The sequence below is a fragment of the Pygocentrus nattereri genome, chromosome 2 (genome assembly GCF_015220715.1).
Source record: "Pygocentrus nattereri isolate fPygNat1 chromosome 2, fPygNat1.pri, whole genome shotgun sequence".
Taxonomy (NCBI): domain Eukaryota; kingdom Metazoa; phylum Chordata; class Actinopteri; order Characiformes; family Serrasalmidae; genus Pygocentrus; species Pygocentrus nattereri.
The window spans coordinates 43,798,285-43,818,052 of NC_051212.1; the positions used below are offsets into that span (position 1 = coordinate 43,798,285).

At 37.7% G+C, this 19,768-nt stretch overlaps 1 gene segment (V, D, J or C); it reads left to right on the plus strand.

Annotated features, from left to right (window-relative positions):
- Nucleotides 1-14,240: 14,240 nt before the first annotated feature.
- On the plus strand, nt 14,241-14,968 carry LOC119262054. The segment is given in 2 exon segments: nt 14,241-14,276; nt 14,457-14,968. Coding segments are annotated over 2 exon segments (441 nt in total).
- The last annotated feature ends 4,800 nt before the right edge of the window (nt 14,969-19,768 follow it).

Sequence of the window (19,768 nt, forward strand, 5' to 3'; positions counted from 1 at the left end):
CAACAGTGTCCTGTGTGCAGCATCCTGTGACCACTGATGAATGATGAGGATGACCAGCACAAACTGTGCAGCCACTGATGAGCTATCACCTCCGACAATAACCCAACAAGGGGGACCAAAAAGGTAGATGTGTCTAATAGAGTGGGTGAGTGTTTAAAAGCTCCATCAGCATTGCTGTGTCTGATTAAGAGACCCTTATTAGTCCCACAACAGGGAAATTTCACCTCCGCATTTAACCCATCCGTGAAGTGCAACACCACATACACACTAGGGGGCAGTGAGCACACTTGCCTGGAGCGGTGGGCAGCCCGATCCACAGTGCCCAAGGAGCAGTTGGGGGTTAGGTGTCTTGCTCAAGGATGCCTCAGTCATCTGCTGTCAGCTCTGGGGATCGAACCAGCGACCTTCCGGTCACGAGGCTGGTTCCCTAACCTCCAGCCCCCGACTGCCCCAAGTTTCATTGCCCCGTGTGAGGATCGAACTCACGACCTTCAGATTATGAGACTGACGCCTACTGCGCTAACGATCCACTCATACCAATTCGCCACCCAAACAATACTTGCTTTTTGTTGGTCATGTGGGGGCCTGACCACTGAAGAAAAGGGTAAAAAAGCTAACAAATTATAGAAATCAACTATGGTCTGTTATTGTAGAACTACAGCATGCACCAGTATGGTAAGTGGAACTGATACAATGGATAATGAGTGCACATACAAAGAGGTGGTCTTAATGTTTTGGCTCATGAGAGCAAGTTTCACAGAAAAATACATATAATATCTAGTCAGCAACCAAATATAGCGTATTGCTAGTGTTTACTGTCCACATTTTGCCGAAATTAAAGCTTCCGTTCTTCTCTGGACACTTTCAATTGTTTTCCAAAAGTTCAGTCTTAGAAGTTGGTTACTTTCTGTGTGTCACGATTGGCCCCTCTCAGTTCTGTCCATGTGTTTGTGTTTTGTTTTGGTCTAGTCCACATGTTTCCTTTGTTTTGGTTTCCTAGTCTGGCCCCTTGTTTTGTTACTCTGCCCCTGATTGTCGCCACCTGTTTTCCGCCTGTCCTTTGTTTTCCCTGTGCTTTATAAGTCCCGTGTTTGCCCTTTGTTTTCGTTGGTCTTTGTACTGTTTGTATGTGCTGTTTGATGTAAGGCTTGTGTGTGTAGTATATGTATTATTTGAAGAGTTTTTGTTAAGTGTTTGGACTTCTGTGTTCCTTGTCACGTCTGTTCCTCCTGCTCTTCATGTTGGTTACCTGAACCTGGACTGTCTTGACCCTGATTTTGGATTTGCCCTGAATAAAAGTCTCTTATCTCCGTATATGCGTCTGCCTCCTCGCTCCCCGGCGTTACACTGTGCTTCTCTTGATCCAAGAAATCCCAAAAGCATTCACTGATGTTGAGGTCAGGACTCTGGAGCGGTCAGCCTATCATTGTATTTCCATTTCTGAGTAAGAGCTTCTTGAAAGCTATACATATCAGACCCTCATCACTGAGCACACAGAGGAAGGCTGGACAGAAACACCTCTGGATTTATTTTATAGTAGAAGTAGAGCTTGATTTTCTTTGATCTTTCAAACATGAAAGCATAAATTACTGACTATCTGATGCTGATTGTTCTGGTGGTCTATGAGGTCTTTCATGGTTGTCATAGAGTCCATTTTCTTTACATCTTCCAATAATATTTAGATCTCCAGTCAGGAGGAAACTCCTGTTTTTTCACTTGTTTTTCATTTCTCCTTCAATATGTAAGTGAATTACTTCATATCTAATCTCACTGTTACTGTATGACATCATCAGCACTCAGAAAATGGGGACAGGTTGTGATCTAGGAGGAGGAGCAGACTGACACCACAGTAGATTCTTTCTTCCTGATTGTTTTAATGTTCTTTATTGCTGTGCTCTTACAGAGGATCTCTCAATATGCCTTCAACATTTGCATTGTGATTTTTCATTTTTCATTGTGGTAGTGCTTGTAGGTATGTAAGTATGAAATGTACAGACTACATTTCTTACGTTTTAAAATATATTACATAACACCACATACTTCAAACTTCATTTTCACATCTACAATAAAAAAAGCAAAAGAAAGTTTGTATAATTCTTTACAGTGGCTTTGGATTTAGCCTTTAAGCTTGGTTATAAAATGTTTTTCTCTTTTATGTCAGGTGGAATTTCTTCAATCAGTCCATTGGAAACTGAAAAGCAGGTTTCAGTGGGTGATACTGTTACCCTCTCCTGCAGCTACAGCACCAACAACGTGAACAGGCTTTATTGGTATCACCAGTATCCCTCATCTGAACTGGACTACCTACTATATATATTTGAATCATGGAGTTTGAGTGACCCTCTACTACCTGGCTTCTCTGCTAAGGTTCAGAATAAAAGAGTGGATCTCTTGATTTCCTCTGCTAAATCATCAGACTCTGCACTCAACTACTGTGCTCTGGAGCCCACAGTGACAAGAAACCCAGCTACACTGTAGAAGAACGGACTGTGTGATGAGGTGATGTGGTTCTGTATTGGGTTTCCTGTCAGGTGTTGCTCTCTTGCTCAGCCAAATGCACAGAAAATGTGGTTAATAAATTTGACTTGATGAGTTCAGACCACATCATAAAACTACAGTGTCACACAAAATGCATTGTAGAAGTAAAATTCTGTTCATTATGTTGTAAACAATATAAATTTACCCTCAAATGTAACAATGGTTTAATGTCCAATTGCATCCAAATCCATATTTTGAATTTTTCACAATCTAGTGTTTTAGAATGGAGCAATACAATAAAAAGCCTGAAGACAAGGCGGAGTCAAAACAATTAAAAAAAAAAAAAAATTAAAGTGTGGAGTCAAAACAATTAAAATATATATTTGTAATGGATTGTTGTTCACTATAGAGGTACTGAAGATGTCCCCTGGAATGTACCATGTCTTGGTCAAGTGAGGTACCTCCCCAGTGGCAGTTTAGTAGTTTTATGCGTATTTTGAACTAAAAAGAAAGAAGTATGACTAGCATGGATAGAGAAGGAGAGAAATCTAGACGAGGTTAGAAGTTTGGTCAATTATGAATGATGCTAGTGTTATTAGCTTGGTAGAAACTACTTCTTGCAGGCATTTCTCATTATCTGTTTCTTACATCAACTTGGAGAAATTGTCTACTTCTCCTTACAGATCCCCTTCAGATGAGTGATGTTTGAAGGTTTTGTTGTCTGTACTGTCAATTAAAAGTTCTCATAGCATTTTTATGGAGTTTAGAACTGGGCTTTGACTTGGCCATTCCATAATCCTCCATTTCAGCCATTCTATATGGTCCATTGTTTTGTTGCAAGGTCTGCTTACAGTTCAGCGTCAGTTTTGGACAGATGTCGAAATTCATGGTTAAATCTATGGCAATTGACTCCTCGAGCAGCCGACTCCACTAAAAAAGTTTCAAAAGAACAGTGAGCCCACTACCTCTGTTTTACACCAACGTGATCTCTTCAGCACCACCTACTCCCGCCGGTCATTTGAACTTCTTCTCTAAGTGTGAGAGGTGCAAGAAGAAATAAATAATGAATCCATAAAAATCTATGTGGTGTAATGGCCTTGATCATATTAATTATAAATTCTTAAAATAAGTAAAATGATCAGATCTCTAATGATCTCAAATCAAGCTCAATGATCTGCCAGTGGAAAGAGACGCTTCATAAAATCAACATGTAGGAATAATTTGAATAAACTTATGATAAACAGTGACAAGAGGGGCACTGCCCCAGTGACAGTGACGTACCTTTATCTCTGAGAGTGTATGTAGCACAGAGATGTAATAATGAAAGTCTACCAGAGGAGGGCAGCTTTAGTTTAGATTTGCTGGATTGAAGTGAGTTAGGCTTTTGAGGAAGCTGAATTGAGGGAAAATGTGAGACTGCAGTTTTATCTTGTTATAAACAGATGGTCTGTGGCTTCTGTTTCTCTTTTTAAATACGGCTCAGTGGCCATTAATCCTTTATACAAAACTGATACGGATTTTTCTTTCTTTTAAAGAGACTCGAGGAGAATGTTATCATCCATTCATCCATCCATTTTCTAAGCCGCTTCTCCCTCAGGGTTGCGGGGGGGTGCTGGAGCCTATCCCAGCAGTCATCGGGTGGAAGGCAGGATACACCCTGGATAGGTTGCCAGTCCAGAGAATGTTATCATGTAGAATGTTATCATCAGTGACTTTTTGTTTCCAGCAGTATCTGAGCTCAGGACTGTCTTTTCTCTAAGCTATTGGTAACTAGCAAAGATACTTTCTCTAGATAGACAAAGCACTTTCTGTAAGTCGCTCTGGATAAGAGCGTCTGCTGAATGTTGTAAATGTAAATGTAAATGTAGGTACATATTCATTCAGCATTGGTTTGAGTGTTGTGCCTCTGTTTAGCCACTTTTGCTGCCACTGTTAAAGTATGTCTCCTTATAATAAGCTTTTGAGATGCTACTACAAATATACAGCTGGTTGTAAAAGGCTGAGAAAACTCCACACATGAATCTTACTGTGTAGAAATGTCCTACAACACAGCATGTCTATAGATAACTCCCGATGATCATTAGACACCTTAAATGATCAGAAAATATCATTACAATTATAGGTTGAAAATCTTCTGATATCAGATTTAATGAGCCTAATAAGAATATTGAGCTGAGTCTGTGTAAAACATGAAGTGTGGAGGAAATCACATTAAAAAATAGTGAAATGTTAGAAATTTAAACAAGTGCAAAAGTTTTTGTGCATCAGATTCAGAAATGAAGATGAAGAACTGCAGGTCTCTTCTCAGTTACAATATCAGTCAAATTAAAATCTAACATATAATCTAAATCACATTTTGAACTTCTCCTGGGCATTTATAGTTGAAGTATTATGTACGTAAGGACCTCTATGAGTATAATCACAAACACCATTTTATCAAAGGTGGAACAAAAGAAACAACAGCTGATGACCATTAAAACAGAAAAGCTGCATCCCTCAGTTCTTCTAACAGATGCACTGACGAATGTAGGAGGAGTCTTTACATGCTTGAACAGCAGCACCACATCTCTCCTCATTATCTGAACACTGGAACCACCATGATGTTTCTGTGCTCCCTGACTGTCTTTATCATCGTGATAGGTGAGTAGAATTTACTACATTTAAATCTGTGTGAAATACATCTTTACGTTCTCTATTATCACCTTGTTTGGTGTTGTGTATGTTTGATAAGTTTACTTCAACTAAAAATTAAAAATCCTTATTTCTTCACAGAGATCTGTGTTTCACAGTCAATAGAACCACTGGAGAACACAACTCAAGCTCTTGAAAACGAGAAAGTTACTCTCTCCTGCAAATATGTGTTTGATCGTGTTGCAAGCAGTCTGCAGTGGTACCGTCAGTATCCTGGATCCAGACCAGAGTATTTACTGATGTTCATTCCAGCTACAAAAACTGTGAGCCATGCAACTCCACCTTTCCCACGACTGAATGTTACAGAAAATAAGAAAACAGTGGATCTGATCATCTCCTCTGCTGCAGTATCAGACTCTGCACTCTACTACTGCGCCCTGAAGCCCACAGTGACAGGAAACCGAGCTACATTGTACAAAAACTAACTGTCACTTTGTCACTACCAAACCAATCATAACACGGCCAAACGTCTTTATTGACTAGTAAACAGAGTTTTGAATGATTGAACCCTCATTCTGAAATGTCATTCATTCTTTTAAAGAGGCTCTGAAAAAAATGTTGTTCTGTAGTTACATATTCATTCAGCACAGATTCGACTGTTGTGTCTACAAGCTTTTGAGGCATTACTACAAATCTACAGCTGGTTGTTAAAGTAGAAGAAAACTCTTCACACAAACTGGCCTACTGTGTAGAAATGTCCTACGACAGCACAACAGTGTAGAAAAATAGCTCCCTAAATATTTCAATATGATCATTATGCAGTTTAAGGGAACTTATCAGAAAAAACTGTTTAAAATTATAGGTAATAAATTTTGTTCTATGTCACACTTAAATAGTCTAATAAGAACATTAAGCTGAGTCTGTGTACAACACGTGAAGTAGGAATGAAATGACATAAAAAATCGAATGAAATTCAAATCAAAGATTTAAACTAAATCACAGGTTAAATGGATTTTGGGCATTTATAGTTTAAGAATTATGAACATCAGAATTTCTATGAGTATAATCACATAAACACCACACTGGCAAAGTGAAGGTAGCACAGAATAAAACAACACAACCAATTACAACAGATGTCTATCAAAAAAAAGTAAAGCTGCATTCCTCTGTTCTTCTAACAGATCCACTGACAAATGTAGGAGGAGTCTTTACATGCTTGAACAGCAGCACCACATCTCTCCTCATTATCTGAACACTGGAACCACCATGATGTTTCTGTGCTCTCTGACTGTCTTTATGATTATGATAGGTAAGTGTAGATGACCACATTTTTATGAGAAATACATTTTTATGTTTCTTCTTATTGACTTTGTGGTGAGGTGTATGTATATAGTAAGTTTAGTTGAGTGGAAAAACATCTAATAAATTCTACAACATTTTTGTGATCTTTATTTCTTCACAGTGAACTGTGTTTCACAGTCAATAGAACCACTGGAGAACAAAGTTCATGCTCTTGAAGATGAGACAGTTACTCTCTCCTGCAGGTATGGATCTCGTGATACTGATAACTATCTGCACTGGTATCGTCAGTATCCTGGATCCAGACCAGAGTATTTACTGATGATATATACAGCAATAAAAGCTGTGAGCCATGCAAGTCCACCTTTCCCACGACTGAATGTTACAGAAAATAACAAAACAGTGGATCTGATCATCTCCTCTGCTGCAGTATCAGACTCTGCACTCTACTACTGCGCCCTGCAGCCCACAGTGACAGGAAACCCAGCTACACTGTACAGAAACTCACTGCAGGATGATGCTTTAAATCTTTCAGAGTTTAAAACATGTTTCAGACTTTTTAACTGAGTTGGACTGTGAAGTAAAATGACTTTGATTTGAGTGACCCTGTGTCTTAATTATGTTTATTTTATTCAGTCAAATGATTGAACATTCAGTTTTATCACTAACAAAACAATCATAACACGGCTGAACTACTTCACTGACTAGTGAACTCAGCTTTGAACGATTGTACACTCATAAGATAATAATATTACCTGGTACTGGTTCTTGAAGAAGGGAGAATTATTGGAGCTGTGGGCAGTTTTAAATGTTTTTCTCTTAAAAGTGTAACTCAGTAAGTGTACAGGTGTTCTGCTTTTTCTACTGCTTTATTATTGCAGTACAAGTATTTTCCATTACTGGTCAAAATAAAACCTGTAGTTTTTAATGATTTGATACAAAAGAGTCACTGAGTCATTTTATTGATTCTTCTGCTGATTCTTCTTTGTCTCTGAGCTGCTCTATACATATATATGTTATTGCTGGACGTTGATGCCCTGTGTTAGTCTTTTATCAGTGACTGTGAAAAATTTGTACATATTCACAGGAGCTTTAGATGTTATTCTGTTTCTCTGTTTTCATGATTAATTCAATGGATGCTAAAGCAACAGGCAATGCCTCAAAAGAACAGTGAGCCCACCTCCTTTGTTTTACAACATAATATCTTCAGCTCCATCCAGAAAGACTCCCTCTGGTTCACATCCATTACTATCAATGTCACATGGACTGCTTATCTAAGACCGACTGGTGGAAGAAGAGCATGAAGCTTGACATACACAAATGACTCCTTGAAAATCTATGTGGTGTAATGGCCTTCTGGTCATATCAAGTGTAGCTTCTTAAAATAAGTGAAATGATCAGCGTTAATTCTCAAAACAAGCTCAGTCACCAGTTGATGAATTCAGCATGTTATTGACATTGATATGTTATTACATATTCATTCAGCACAGATTCGACTGTTGTGTCTACAAGCTTTTGAGGCATTACTACAAATCTACAGCTGGTTGTAAAAGTAGAAGAAAACTCTACACACAAACTGGCCTACTGTGTAGAAATGTCCTACAACAGCACAACAGTGTAGAAAAATAGCTCCCTAAATATTTCAATATGATAATTACACAGTCTAAGTGAACTTATCAGAAAAACATGCTTAAAATTATAGGTAATACATTTTGTTCTCTGTCAGATTTAAATAGTCTAATAAGAACATTAAGCTGAGTCTGTGAACAACACATGAAGCAGGAATGAACTGGCATAAAAAATCGAATGAAATTCAAATCAAAGATTTAAACTAAATCACAGGTTAAATGGATTTTGGGCATTTATGGTTTAAGAATTATGAACATCAGAATTTCTATGAGTATAATCACATAAACACCACATTGACAAAGTGAAGGTAGCACAGAATAAAACAACACAACCAATTACAACAGATGTCTATCAAAAAAAAGTAAAGCTGCATTCCTCTGTTCTTCTAACAGATCCACTGACAAATGTAGGAGGAGTCTTTACATGCTTGAACAGTAGCATCACATCTCTCCTCACTATCTGAACACTGGAACCACCATGATGTTTGTGTGCTCTCTGACTGTCTTTATGATTATGATAGGTAAGTGTAGATAACCACATTTTTATCAGAAATACATTTTTATGTTTCTTCTTATTGACTTTGTGGTGAGGTGTATGTGTATAGTAAGTTTAGTTGAGTGGAAAAACATCTAATAAATTCTAAACCATTTTTGTGATCTTTATTTCTTCACAGTGAATTGTGTTTCACAGTCAATAGAACCACTGGAGAACAAAATTCATGCTCTTGAAGATGAGACAGTTACTCTCTCCTGCAGGTATGGATCTAGTGCTCCTGGGAATTATCTGCACTGGTATCGTCAGTATCCTGGATCCAGACCAGAGTATTTACTGATGATATATGCAGCGACAAAAGCTGTGAGCCATGCAACTCCACCTTTCCCACGACTGAATGCTACAGAAAATAACAAAACAGTGGATCTGATTATTTCCTCTGCTGCAGTATCAGACTCTGCACTCTACTACTGTGCACTGCGGCCCACAGTGACAGGAAACCCAGTTACACTGTACAAAAATATTTCACATGCAGAATCACATTTGTTTCACAAGGGGGAGCTGTTTGTCTTCATCTCACTGAAGATCATTTCTCTTTGTGAAGGTTTACAAATGTTTACCTGCCCTGAGTTTAATCAGTGGGTACATACAAGAACATTCCTAGAACCACAGCCTGACATTAATTTGTTTGGTAACACTTTATTTGAAGGTTATCTACGTAGGGACCACATAACACATTAATAAGCACTGAATAGCATATTTATGAAGCAATATTGGAGTACATATGACCAGCTCATGCCAGTAAAAACAAAATAGCATGAAATGCTCCATTACTTTCAAAAGAGGATTCTTAACACTCTACAGAGTTTTGTCCATCTGTCACTCTGCATACTTCATTAGCACCCTTTTACCCTGTACTTCAACTGTTACTACCCCCACAAGACCACCACAGAGCACGTATTATTCAGTGGATGGTCATTCTCAACACTGCAGCGACACTGATCTGTTGGTCTTGTGTTAGTTTTTGATGTGTTTGTATGAGTGGATCAGACACAGCAGAGCTGCTGGAGTCTTTAAACACCTCAGTGTCACTGCTGGACTTAGAATTGTCCACCAAGCAAAAATATCCAGCCAGCAGTGTCCTGTGGGCAGTGTCCTATGACCACTGATTAGACTAGACTAGACTAGAGCATGACCAACACAAACTGTGCAGCAATAGATGCTCTATTGCCTCTGATTTTACATCTAAAAGGTCAATCAATAAAGGAGTATTCGCAGGATGCAGGATCACTTTGCTTTTAAAAGGGGGAGCTGTTTGTGTTCATCTTCCAGAAGATCATGTCTCTCTGTTAAGGCTTACAAATGTTTGTGTCCTGAGGTTAATCCATGGGTACATACAAGGACATTTCTAGAACCACAGCCTGATATTATTTTGTTAGTTAACACTTTATTTGAAGATTACCCACATAAGGAACACATAGCACATGCATAAGCACTGTATTTATGAAGCAGTATTGGAGTACATAAGTACATATGGCCAGCTCATGCAAGTAACCACAAGATAACATAAAATGCTCTATAAAGTAAATGACATTGCATTGACATAAGGGACCTTACACTAAAGTTAAGAACATTTATTCTATTTATAACACTGTTATGAAGCCCCATTAACACATAATGGAATTTAGATTGTTGACAGTAGTTCTACATAACCTCACATTAGTTAAAGTACAAAACCCATATGTTAATAAAATGTGATTTGCTTCAGTTCATGGTATCTTGTGATTGTTGGCATAAGCTGTCATAAATACTAAATGATTGCCTTAGAAATGGAAACATTTTCTATGAATGTTATGTCTATAAGAACTTATGAACACATTCATAATACATTCTCAGTGTTTTCACACTTAGTTTGTTTTAAAAGAACCGATCCGAGTTCTGTTAAAGTGAACCTGGAAGGGAACCAACTGCAAACGGCCTGAGTTCTTTTTGTGTTCACAATGTAAGTGAAATATAAAGAGAACTCAGTTTTCTTCCTGGTCCTTTGAGAGCTCAGATCACTTCTCGTTCAGACCACAATTCCATTAGAACTCGGACCCTTTTCACAGCACTCACGGTGTGCAAAGCACTCGCCAAGTGGTCAGCATTCCCTGATAAATCCAACCTATCAGGTGATGAGAAGAACCACCAGACCTGATTGCTGCTCTCCTATTGGCCACACTGAAATGATTGGCTGAAGTGCATTGTGCAAAATTGGAAAAATGGCCCTGCGGGTCTGCCGTGGTGGGCTCCTTTTACAGCTGTGCTCCTCACTGAAGCTCCACCCGGCGAATTTTGATTCAGCGTTCAGTGTGAAAGCAGTTGAAAACGGCGTTGTGTGCCCAGCTTGAGCCTTTAACGTGGTAAAATCACGCAAACTCTCACATCTTATCGCAGATCATGGACAGACTTTATCCTGAATAGAAACTTATAGATGATCCTTGGTCTGTTTTACCTGCTGAAGTGCTGAAACAGTCCAAGTGTAAAAACGCCCTATAATAACTTCATAAGGCATCATAAACAGGACTATAAATATTTGCAAAAAATACATTACATATTAGAGCCATGTTTATAATGCATTATGAATCGTTAACATAATTCATATACGTATAGCCATATGAGAATACTCCAACAACCAACAATATTCAGCCAAAAGTGTCCTGTAGGCAGAGTCCTGTGACCACTGATCGAGGACTACAGGATGACCAACACAAACTATGCAGCAGCAGATGAGCTATCGTCACTGACTTCACATCTGCAAGATGAACCAACAAAATATCAGTGTCTAATAGAGTGGACAGTGAGTGGACACAGTGTTTAAAAACTCCAGCAGTACTGCTGTGTCTGATCCACTTGTACCAGCACAACTTGTACCAGTGCAGATACATTGGTATAGGTTTTAATGTTTTGGCTCATGAGTGTATATTTAACAGAAAAATACATATAATAACTAGTCATCAACCAAATACAGCGTATTGCTAGTATTTATTCTGTCCACATTTTGCTGATATTAAAGCTTCCATGCTTCTGTGGATACTTGCTTTCACTTATTTTCCAAAGGTTCAGTCTTAGAAGTCGGTTACATTATGTGTTTCTTTTGACCCAAGAAATCCCAAAAGCATTCATGATGTTGAGGTCTGGACTCTGGAGTGGACGGCCTGTAATTGTATGAAAACCAGTAGTTTTCTCTGGATTTAAAAGCCCAATTCCAGTGAAGTTAAATATAAATAAAAACAGAATATGATGATTTGCAAATTCTTTTCAACCTATATTCAATTGAATACACAACAAAGACAAGATATTTAATATTTAAATGGATAAACTATCATTTTTTGCAAATATTCACTCATTTTGAATTTTGCCTGCAACAGTAGTTGATGTAACACAGTGGTAAACATGCCCCTGTCCCAACTTCTTTGGAACAGGGGCATGTTTACCACTGTGTTACATCACCTTTCCTTTTAACAACACTCAATAAGTGTTTGGGAACTGAGGACACTAATTGTTGAAGCTTTGTAGGTGGAATTCTTTCCCATTCTTCCTTGATGTACATCTTCAGTTGCAAATATCTAATCTGAATCACACTTTAAACGTATCTTGGGCATTCATAGCTTACATATCATTGTCGGAAACAAAACCTTGTATCTCCATTTTTGTCAATTTTCAGTTTTAGACCTTATTTGAAAACACCAATTGTCCTTTCCATTGTAAATTTCATGAAGAATGGAACAAAAGAAACAGCTCAAAATTACTCTGGGAAAAAAACTGGTTCAGTGACTTACATTAAAACTAAAGTAGGTTTTTTTCTTCTCATGTAAAATGACTATTTTGGAGGTTTTGGTCTGACAACAGTGATATAATATACATAAGAATTTCTATGACTATAATCACATAAACACCATGATAACAAAATGAAGGTGGCAAAGAGTGGCACAATTACAACTGATGACCATTAAAAATCAGAAAAACTGCATTCCTCTGTTTTTCTAACAGATCCACTGAAAAATGTGCACACTGAAACCACCATGATGTTTCTCTGCTCTCTGACTGTCTTCATCATCATGCTAAGTAAGTGTAATTGACCAGACTTCAATCAGTGAAATTCATATTTACATTTTATATTATCAACTAGTTTGGTGATGTGTATGTGTATGGAACGTCTAGTTCATCTCTTCAAATTCTTAAAAATTATTAAAAACATTTTTGTGATCTCTATTTCTTCACAGACAGCTGTGTTTCACAGTCAATAGCACCACTGGATGACAAAGTATTGATTCATGCTCATGAAGATGAGACAGTTACTCTCTCCTGCAAGTATAATTCTAGTGGCACTGGGAACTACCTGCACTGGTACCGTCAGTATCCTGGATCCAGACCAGAGTATTTACTGATGTTCATTTCAGTGACAAAAACTGTGAGCCATGCAACTCCACCTTTCCCACGACTGAATGCTACGGAACAGGGCAAAACAGTAGATCTGATCATCTCCTCTGCTGCAGTATCAGACTCTGCACTCTACTACTGCGCCCTGCAGCCCACAGTGACAGGAAACCCAGCTACACTGTACAAAAAACTCACTGCAGGATGATGCTTAGAATTTTTCAGAGTTTAAAACACGTTTCAGACTTTTAACTGAGCTGGACATTGGAGTAAAATCCTTTTGCTTAAAGTTACACTATATATCAATAATGCTAATTTTTGGAAAAGAATCGTTCAATATGTCACTACCAAACCAGTCATAACACTGCCATGACTGTTTACTGACTAGTGAATTCAGCTCTGAACAGCTGCTCACATAATATCATAATATTTTTAATTAAAACACAAAACAGAACATGTGTTTCAGTAGTCACAATTCTTCATCTTCCACCCTGATTTTCAGACGTTGGGACACATTTACTTCAAAACAAAGGAATCTAATGGCTCAGCATGTGGTCATGAGGGACAGGGATGCAGTCTCACTTCCTGATCTAAAATGCAGGGGTGTGGCTAAAACAAGGCTCCACCCATGACCCAAAATTCTTTGTGTTTCCGTAGTGACATGCAAACATGAAACAGCATTTTTGGAATTTTTTTGTTTACTTAAAAATGAAACATAAAAAAGAAACTGAAAAGAAATAGACATTGAAATAATTCTAAACAAATGACTTGCAGAAAATTTCCTTTAAATGATCATTTTTATATGATCGTCCAAAAAAAACAACTTTACAAAAGAAGACAAACATTCCTGCACATTTATTGCATCTTCTTAAAGTTGCCACTGTCTCACTTCATTGGGCGGAAGGTAGAAAACACCCTGGACAGGTTAGCAGTCCATCACAAGGCTGGTCTGAATATTTACATATTATTTGAATAGTTTACTGTTTGTCTGTTTGTTATTGTAGGACTGTAGTTTAATTCAGTCAACAGGTCCATATAAATACACATCCACTGATTTTCTGAAGGGAGCCCAGATTACATCTGTTACATTTTTTGTACATTTTTTGCCTCTTATTTGTATTAGAGTTGGAACTTCTGTGAGTTTAATCACATGTTTCAGATTAGAGAACTGTGTTATTCTCCTCCTCTATGTCCTCTATGATCCACTGATAAATGTAGGAGGAGTCTTTACATGCTTGAACAGTAGCATCACATCTCTCCTCATTATCTGAACACTGGAACCACCATGATGTTTCTGTGCTCTCTGACTGTCTTTATCATTATGATAGGTATGTGTTATTAACTCCATTCATTACTATGTGAAATACATTTTTCTGCTTTCTGTTTTTAGCTTTGTGATTATTTGTGTGTTATTGTAGTGTTTAGCTATTTTTTAAAAATAGTACATAATACATTTTGTGAAAAAGAAAATGGATGCAGCATTGGTGGGACTTTATATTTCTTCACAGAGAGCTGTGTGTCACAGTCAATATCTCCACTGGAGAACAAAGTGCTGGTTCATGCTCTTGAAGATAAGACAGTTACTCTCTCCTGCAAGTATGAATACAGCGGCGATGTGAACAGTCTGCAGTGGTATCGTCAGTATCCTGGATCCAGACCAGAGTATTTACTGATGATAATTCCAACAATAAAAGCTGTGAGCCATGCAACTCCACCTTTCCCACGACTGAATGCTACAGAAAATAACAAAACAGTGGATCTGATCATCTCCTCTGCTGAAGTATCAGACTCTGCACTCTACTACTGCGCCCTGCAGCCCACAGTGACAGGAAACCCAGCTACACTGTACAAAAACATTTTGCATCACTCATGCAGAGTCACATTTGTTGGGGAAGCTGTTTGTCTTCATCTCATACATAGGGACTACATAACACATGCATAAGCACTGAATATCATGTTAATAAAGCAATATTTGAGTACTTATGATATTAGCTCATGTCTGCTAATATTTGCAAGATGACACAAGATGCTCTATAAAGTAAATGGCACTGCATTAACATAAGGGACCATAAACTAAAGTCAAAGACATTTGTTCCATTTATTACTTTTATGAAGCCTCATTCACAAGTAATGGAACTTAGAAGGAAGGTCTAGTTTAGAAGTTTATGTCAGTTCTACATAGTCTCACAAACAAAACACTCATGTTAATAAAATGACATTTACTTCAGCTCATGGTATCTTGTGATTATTGGCATTAGCTGTTTTAAATATTAAAGTGTTGCCTTTGAGCTATGACGTTACATGCTTATACAAGTGTTTTGATGCTTCTGTGTAGGTAGGCTTCAAATAATGTATTACAATGGGGATTGGACTTGCTCATTCTATCGCCCTTCCTTTCTTCTTTTTCAGTCATTCTTTTTGAACCACTGTTTTGTGGCCGTAATGCAAAGAGCAACAGCTTATGTAAAGTATTACTTTACTAGTTACAAATAACTCCTTGAGCAGTTATCATCACTAAATGAAGTCTCAAAAGAACAGTGAGAACATGGCCTCATTAGCTTCATTCACAAGGACTATATATATATATATATATATATATATATATATATATATATATATATATATATATATATACACGCATATATGTTCATTGTTCATTGTGGGACAGTAACACACAGAGATGTAGTAATGGAAATCTACCAGAAGAGGGCATATTTAACCCAGCTTTGCTGGACTGAAGTGAGTTATGCCTTTGAGGTAGTTGAATTGAGAGTAAAGGACCAGGAAAATATGAGACTGCAGCTTCATCCTGTTATTCATAGATGTTCATCATATGATTCTGAATTTCTGATTCAGGCTTTGAAAACAATGTTATTCTATAGGTACACTTTCATTCAGCTTGTTGTTTAAGTGTCGTGCCTCTATTTAGCCACTGTGTTTGCTGCCATTGGTAAAGTAAGTCTCCTAGTCATGATCTTTTGATGTGTTGCGCTCTTGAACAGACTTGAGCCAGTAAACCTTTGCTTTGTTCCACTTGCAACTTTATTTTCCCAGGTTCAGTGTTGGAGCTGTTTTTTACACGAAACCATCTACAATGTTTTTTTCACTCAGAACTCTCTGCTCACTTCTCTCCCTCTCTCTGACTCTCACACACACTGACTGACTCACGCTCTTAACTCCTCCCCCTTATCAACTCTCCAGCAACCTCTGACCCCTTTGTAAACAATACTTATTAACAAAATGATATAAATACTATAAAAATATATGAAACAACTAAATATTCTAAAAATTGTGTACATTTCCTTCTAACAACTTAAATATGCCTTGGGTAAATAAAATAATGAAAAAATATACACAAGTACTGTATTTATGAACTGGAACTCCTTCCTGATATTTTTTTAGGCTGCAACAGATGCATTACTACAAATTTGCAGCTGGTTTTAAAAGAGTTGAAAACTCCACACACAATTTAACCTACTGTGTAGAAATGTCCTACGACAGCACGAGGGTATAGAAGTATAGCTCCCTATATAAAACAATATGATCATTACACGGCTTAAATAAATTTATTAGAAAATATTATTAAGTTATGGGTAGGGCATTTTGTTATATGGCTGATTTATTGAGCTTAATAGGAATAGTATGCTGAGTTTGTGTAATTTGAAGTAGGGAAGAATTAACATGAAAAACACAATAAAATATTAAAACAAGGACAAAAAGCTTTGGACATCAGACTCAGGAATGACAAGGATAAAACAGCACATCTCATTGTAGTCGCTAGATCGAGATTCAAATCAAAGACTTAACCTAAATCACATTTTAAACTTATGTTGAGGATTCCTAGTTCACATATTATATACATAAGAATTTCTATGAGTATAATCACATAAAAACCACACTGACAAAGTGAAAAGCTGCATTCCTCTGTTCTTCTAACAGATCCAGTGACAAATGTAGGAGGAGTCTTTAGATGCTTGAACAGTAGCACCACATCTCTCCTCATTATCTGAACACTGGAACCACCATGATGTTTCTGTGCTCTCTGACTGTCTTTATGATTATAATAGGTAAGTGTAGATAACCACATTTTTATCAGAAATAAATTTTTATGTTTCTTCTTATTGACTTTGTGGTGAGGTGTATGTATATAGTAAGTTTAGTTGAGTGGAAAAACATCTAATAAATTCTACACCATTTTTGTGATCTTTATTTCTTCACAGTGAACTGTGTTTCACAGTCAATAGAACCACTGGAGAACAAAGTTCATGCTCTTGAAGATGAGACAGTTACTCTCTCCTGCACGTACAAGTATGATCGTGTTGCAGACAGTCTGCAGTGGTATCGTCAGTATCCTGGATCCAGAGCAGAGTATTTACTGATGATAATTCCAACAACAAAAGCTGTGAGCCATGCAACCCCACGTCTCCCAAGACTGAATGTTACAGAAAACAACAAAACAGTGGATCTGATCATCTCCTCTGCTGAAGTATCAGACTCTGCACTCTACTACTGCGCCCTGCGGCCCACAGTGACAGGAAACCCAGCTACACTGTACAAAAACTCACTGCAGGATGATGCTTTGAATTTTTCAGAGTTTAAAACTCATTTCAGACTTTTAAGTGAGCTGGACTTTAGAGTAAAATCCTTTTGCTTAGAGTTACAGTATATATTAAAAATGTTTATTTCAGGTACAGAAACTACTGAACATGTCACTGTCAAACCAATCATAACACTGCCATGACTGTGTGCTCACTAATGAATACAGCTTTGAACAGCTGCTCACACAATATCATAATATTTTTATTAAACTCAAGTTTAAGACATTTTACTGTTTTGGACTTTGCATGTTCTCCCTGTGTCTGTGAGGGTTCCCTCGGGGTGACTGCATTTGAGCGTGCCATATTGTAAAGGAAGTAGCTGAATTTGCAGGTGTATTGAAGCGTATGGTCATACAGGTCTATCAGCAGTGGCAAAAATCCCAGTCCAATGGGAAATTCTCATCAGAATTGTGGTCAAAAGACAAATGTGTGGACAGTCTCACTGAATCCATCATAAAGACTACTAACTAAAGCCCGACTGGCAAATTGGCATGCCAATATTTTTATAGTATCATTATATAATATTTAATTAATATATACAATATTATTATAATATTATTGGCAGATATGAGCTAGTTGCAGATAAATCAGTATTGGCGAAGTTCATGACAACCAGTAAATGACAACTAAAGAGAAACAGAGAGGCGGAAGACAGGTCCTTTAATCATGTTATGAGTGCTGTTGTTGTGTAGCTTGTCCAGGTGGTGCTCTGCAACTGTTGCCAACACACACGTGTATGGAGCACCACAAATCACAACAATCAGTTGACCATGCAACCAAGACTTTACTCCACAAAAGAGTTTATCAGCTTTCATGGTAGGTTGATATTTGCCATGAGCAAGGCCCATGGGGAGGCATGAGGAGGCAGAGTGCCTTAAAAGGAGCATTTTAAAAACATCCTCTGAACAGTTTTAACCTCTGAAATGAAATACAAGAAACGGCAAATGGAAAAATCCAATCAACTACAAATTAGAGACGAGTAAATCTGGTATTCATTGCTTGTTTCATCATAAGAATATCATATCCAGTGCTGAAGACACATGCCATATTTATTGGAAGAATTGGTTATATGTGGCCTGAGTTTAAAAAATCCATTTTAAAAAGATTTTTATTTGATATTTCACCTAATGAAATTGTAAACATGATGCCTGGAGTATGTTTCAAAAAACATCTCTACATGTCACTATTTAGTAATCCATATGTAGAAGAAGAATAGAGTTTAGAACCATTTGTAATTGTGTTTTGCCCACTGTGAAATTAGACCTCTGCATTTAACCCATCTGTGCAGTGAAACACCCACATACATACATGCTAGTGAACACATACACTAGGGGGCAGTGAGCACACTTGCCCAGAGCAGTGGGTAGCCCTATCCACGGTGCCCGGGGAGCAATTGGGGGTTAGGTGCCTTGCTCAAGGGTACTTTAGTCATGGACTGTCAGCCAAGGGGATCAAACCGACAACCTACCGGTCATAGGGCTGGTTCCCTAACCTCCAGCCCACGACTATCCTCTGTAGAGTAAGAGTTCAATCCCTGTAAACTGTATTACATACTGAAGTTTATTATATAGTAACTACAGAGACTTCAATGTACACTGGCTGAGCCATTCTCAGGTTATAGAAGTGTGTAATAAAACATTGGGCCCACTAGTAAGCCCTGGCCATTTAAGGGGTTAAAGATTTTTAGGTTCAGGCTAGTTGAAAGATTGTATGTTTGCTTGCTGGCAAAATCAGACTGAAGCCCTGGAGCTAATCTTACTGCTAAGCAAGATGTATAAATTCAGTAACTTCACATTAACATTACAATACAGAGAATGAATTACTCATACAACAGAAATGCCTTTTCAGATGAGAGGACTACAAACGAAAAGCTAAAGGGAGGTACCTCCCTCAGTTTTGTTCCTTGTTCTGGCTCATTTTTGCTTTTTTTTGGGCAGTTAGCCTTTAAAAGGCTTAACATGGTGAGTTACACTGTAAAAAGTCATGAATCACCTTAGTGATTCATTGACTCTTTCTAAATTAACTTTTGATAATTTACAGTATATTGACCTGGGTCTGTTCACACATGTATGTCTGATGCTGAGAACAGCTGTAATGTGATTTTGGAGGTAAATATTACTTCAGCATGAGTTCAAAGACCATTTAGTCAGTATAAAATATATTTGAGATATTACTGCCTGACTTGAAAGGTGGAGAAAACTACTTTGTTAACCCCTTTCACC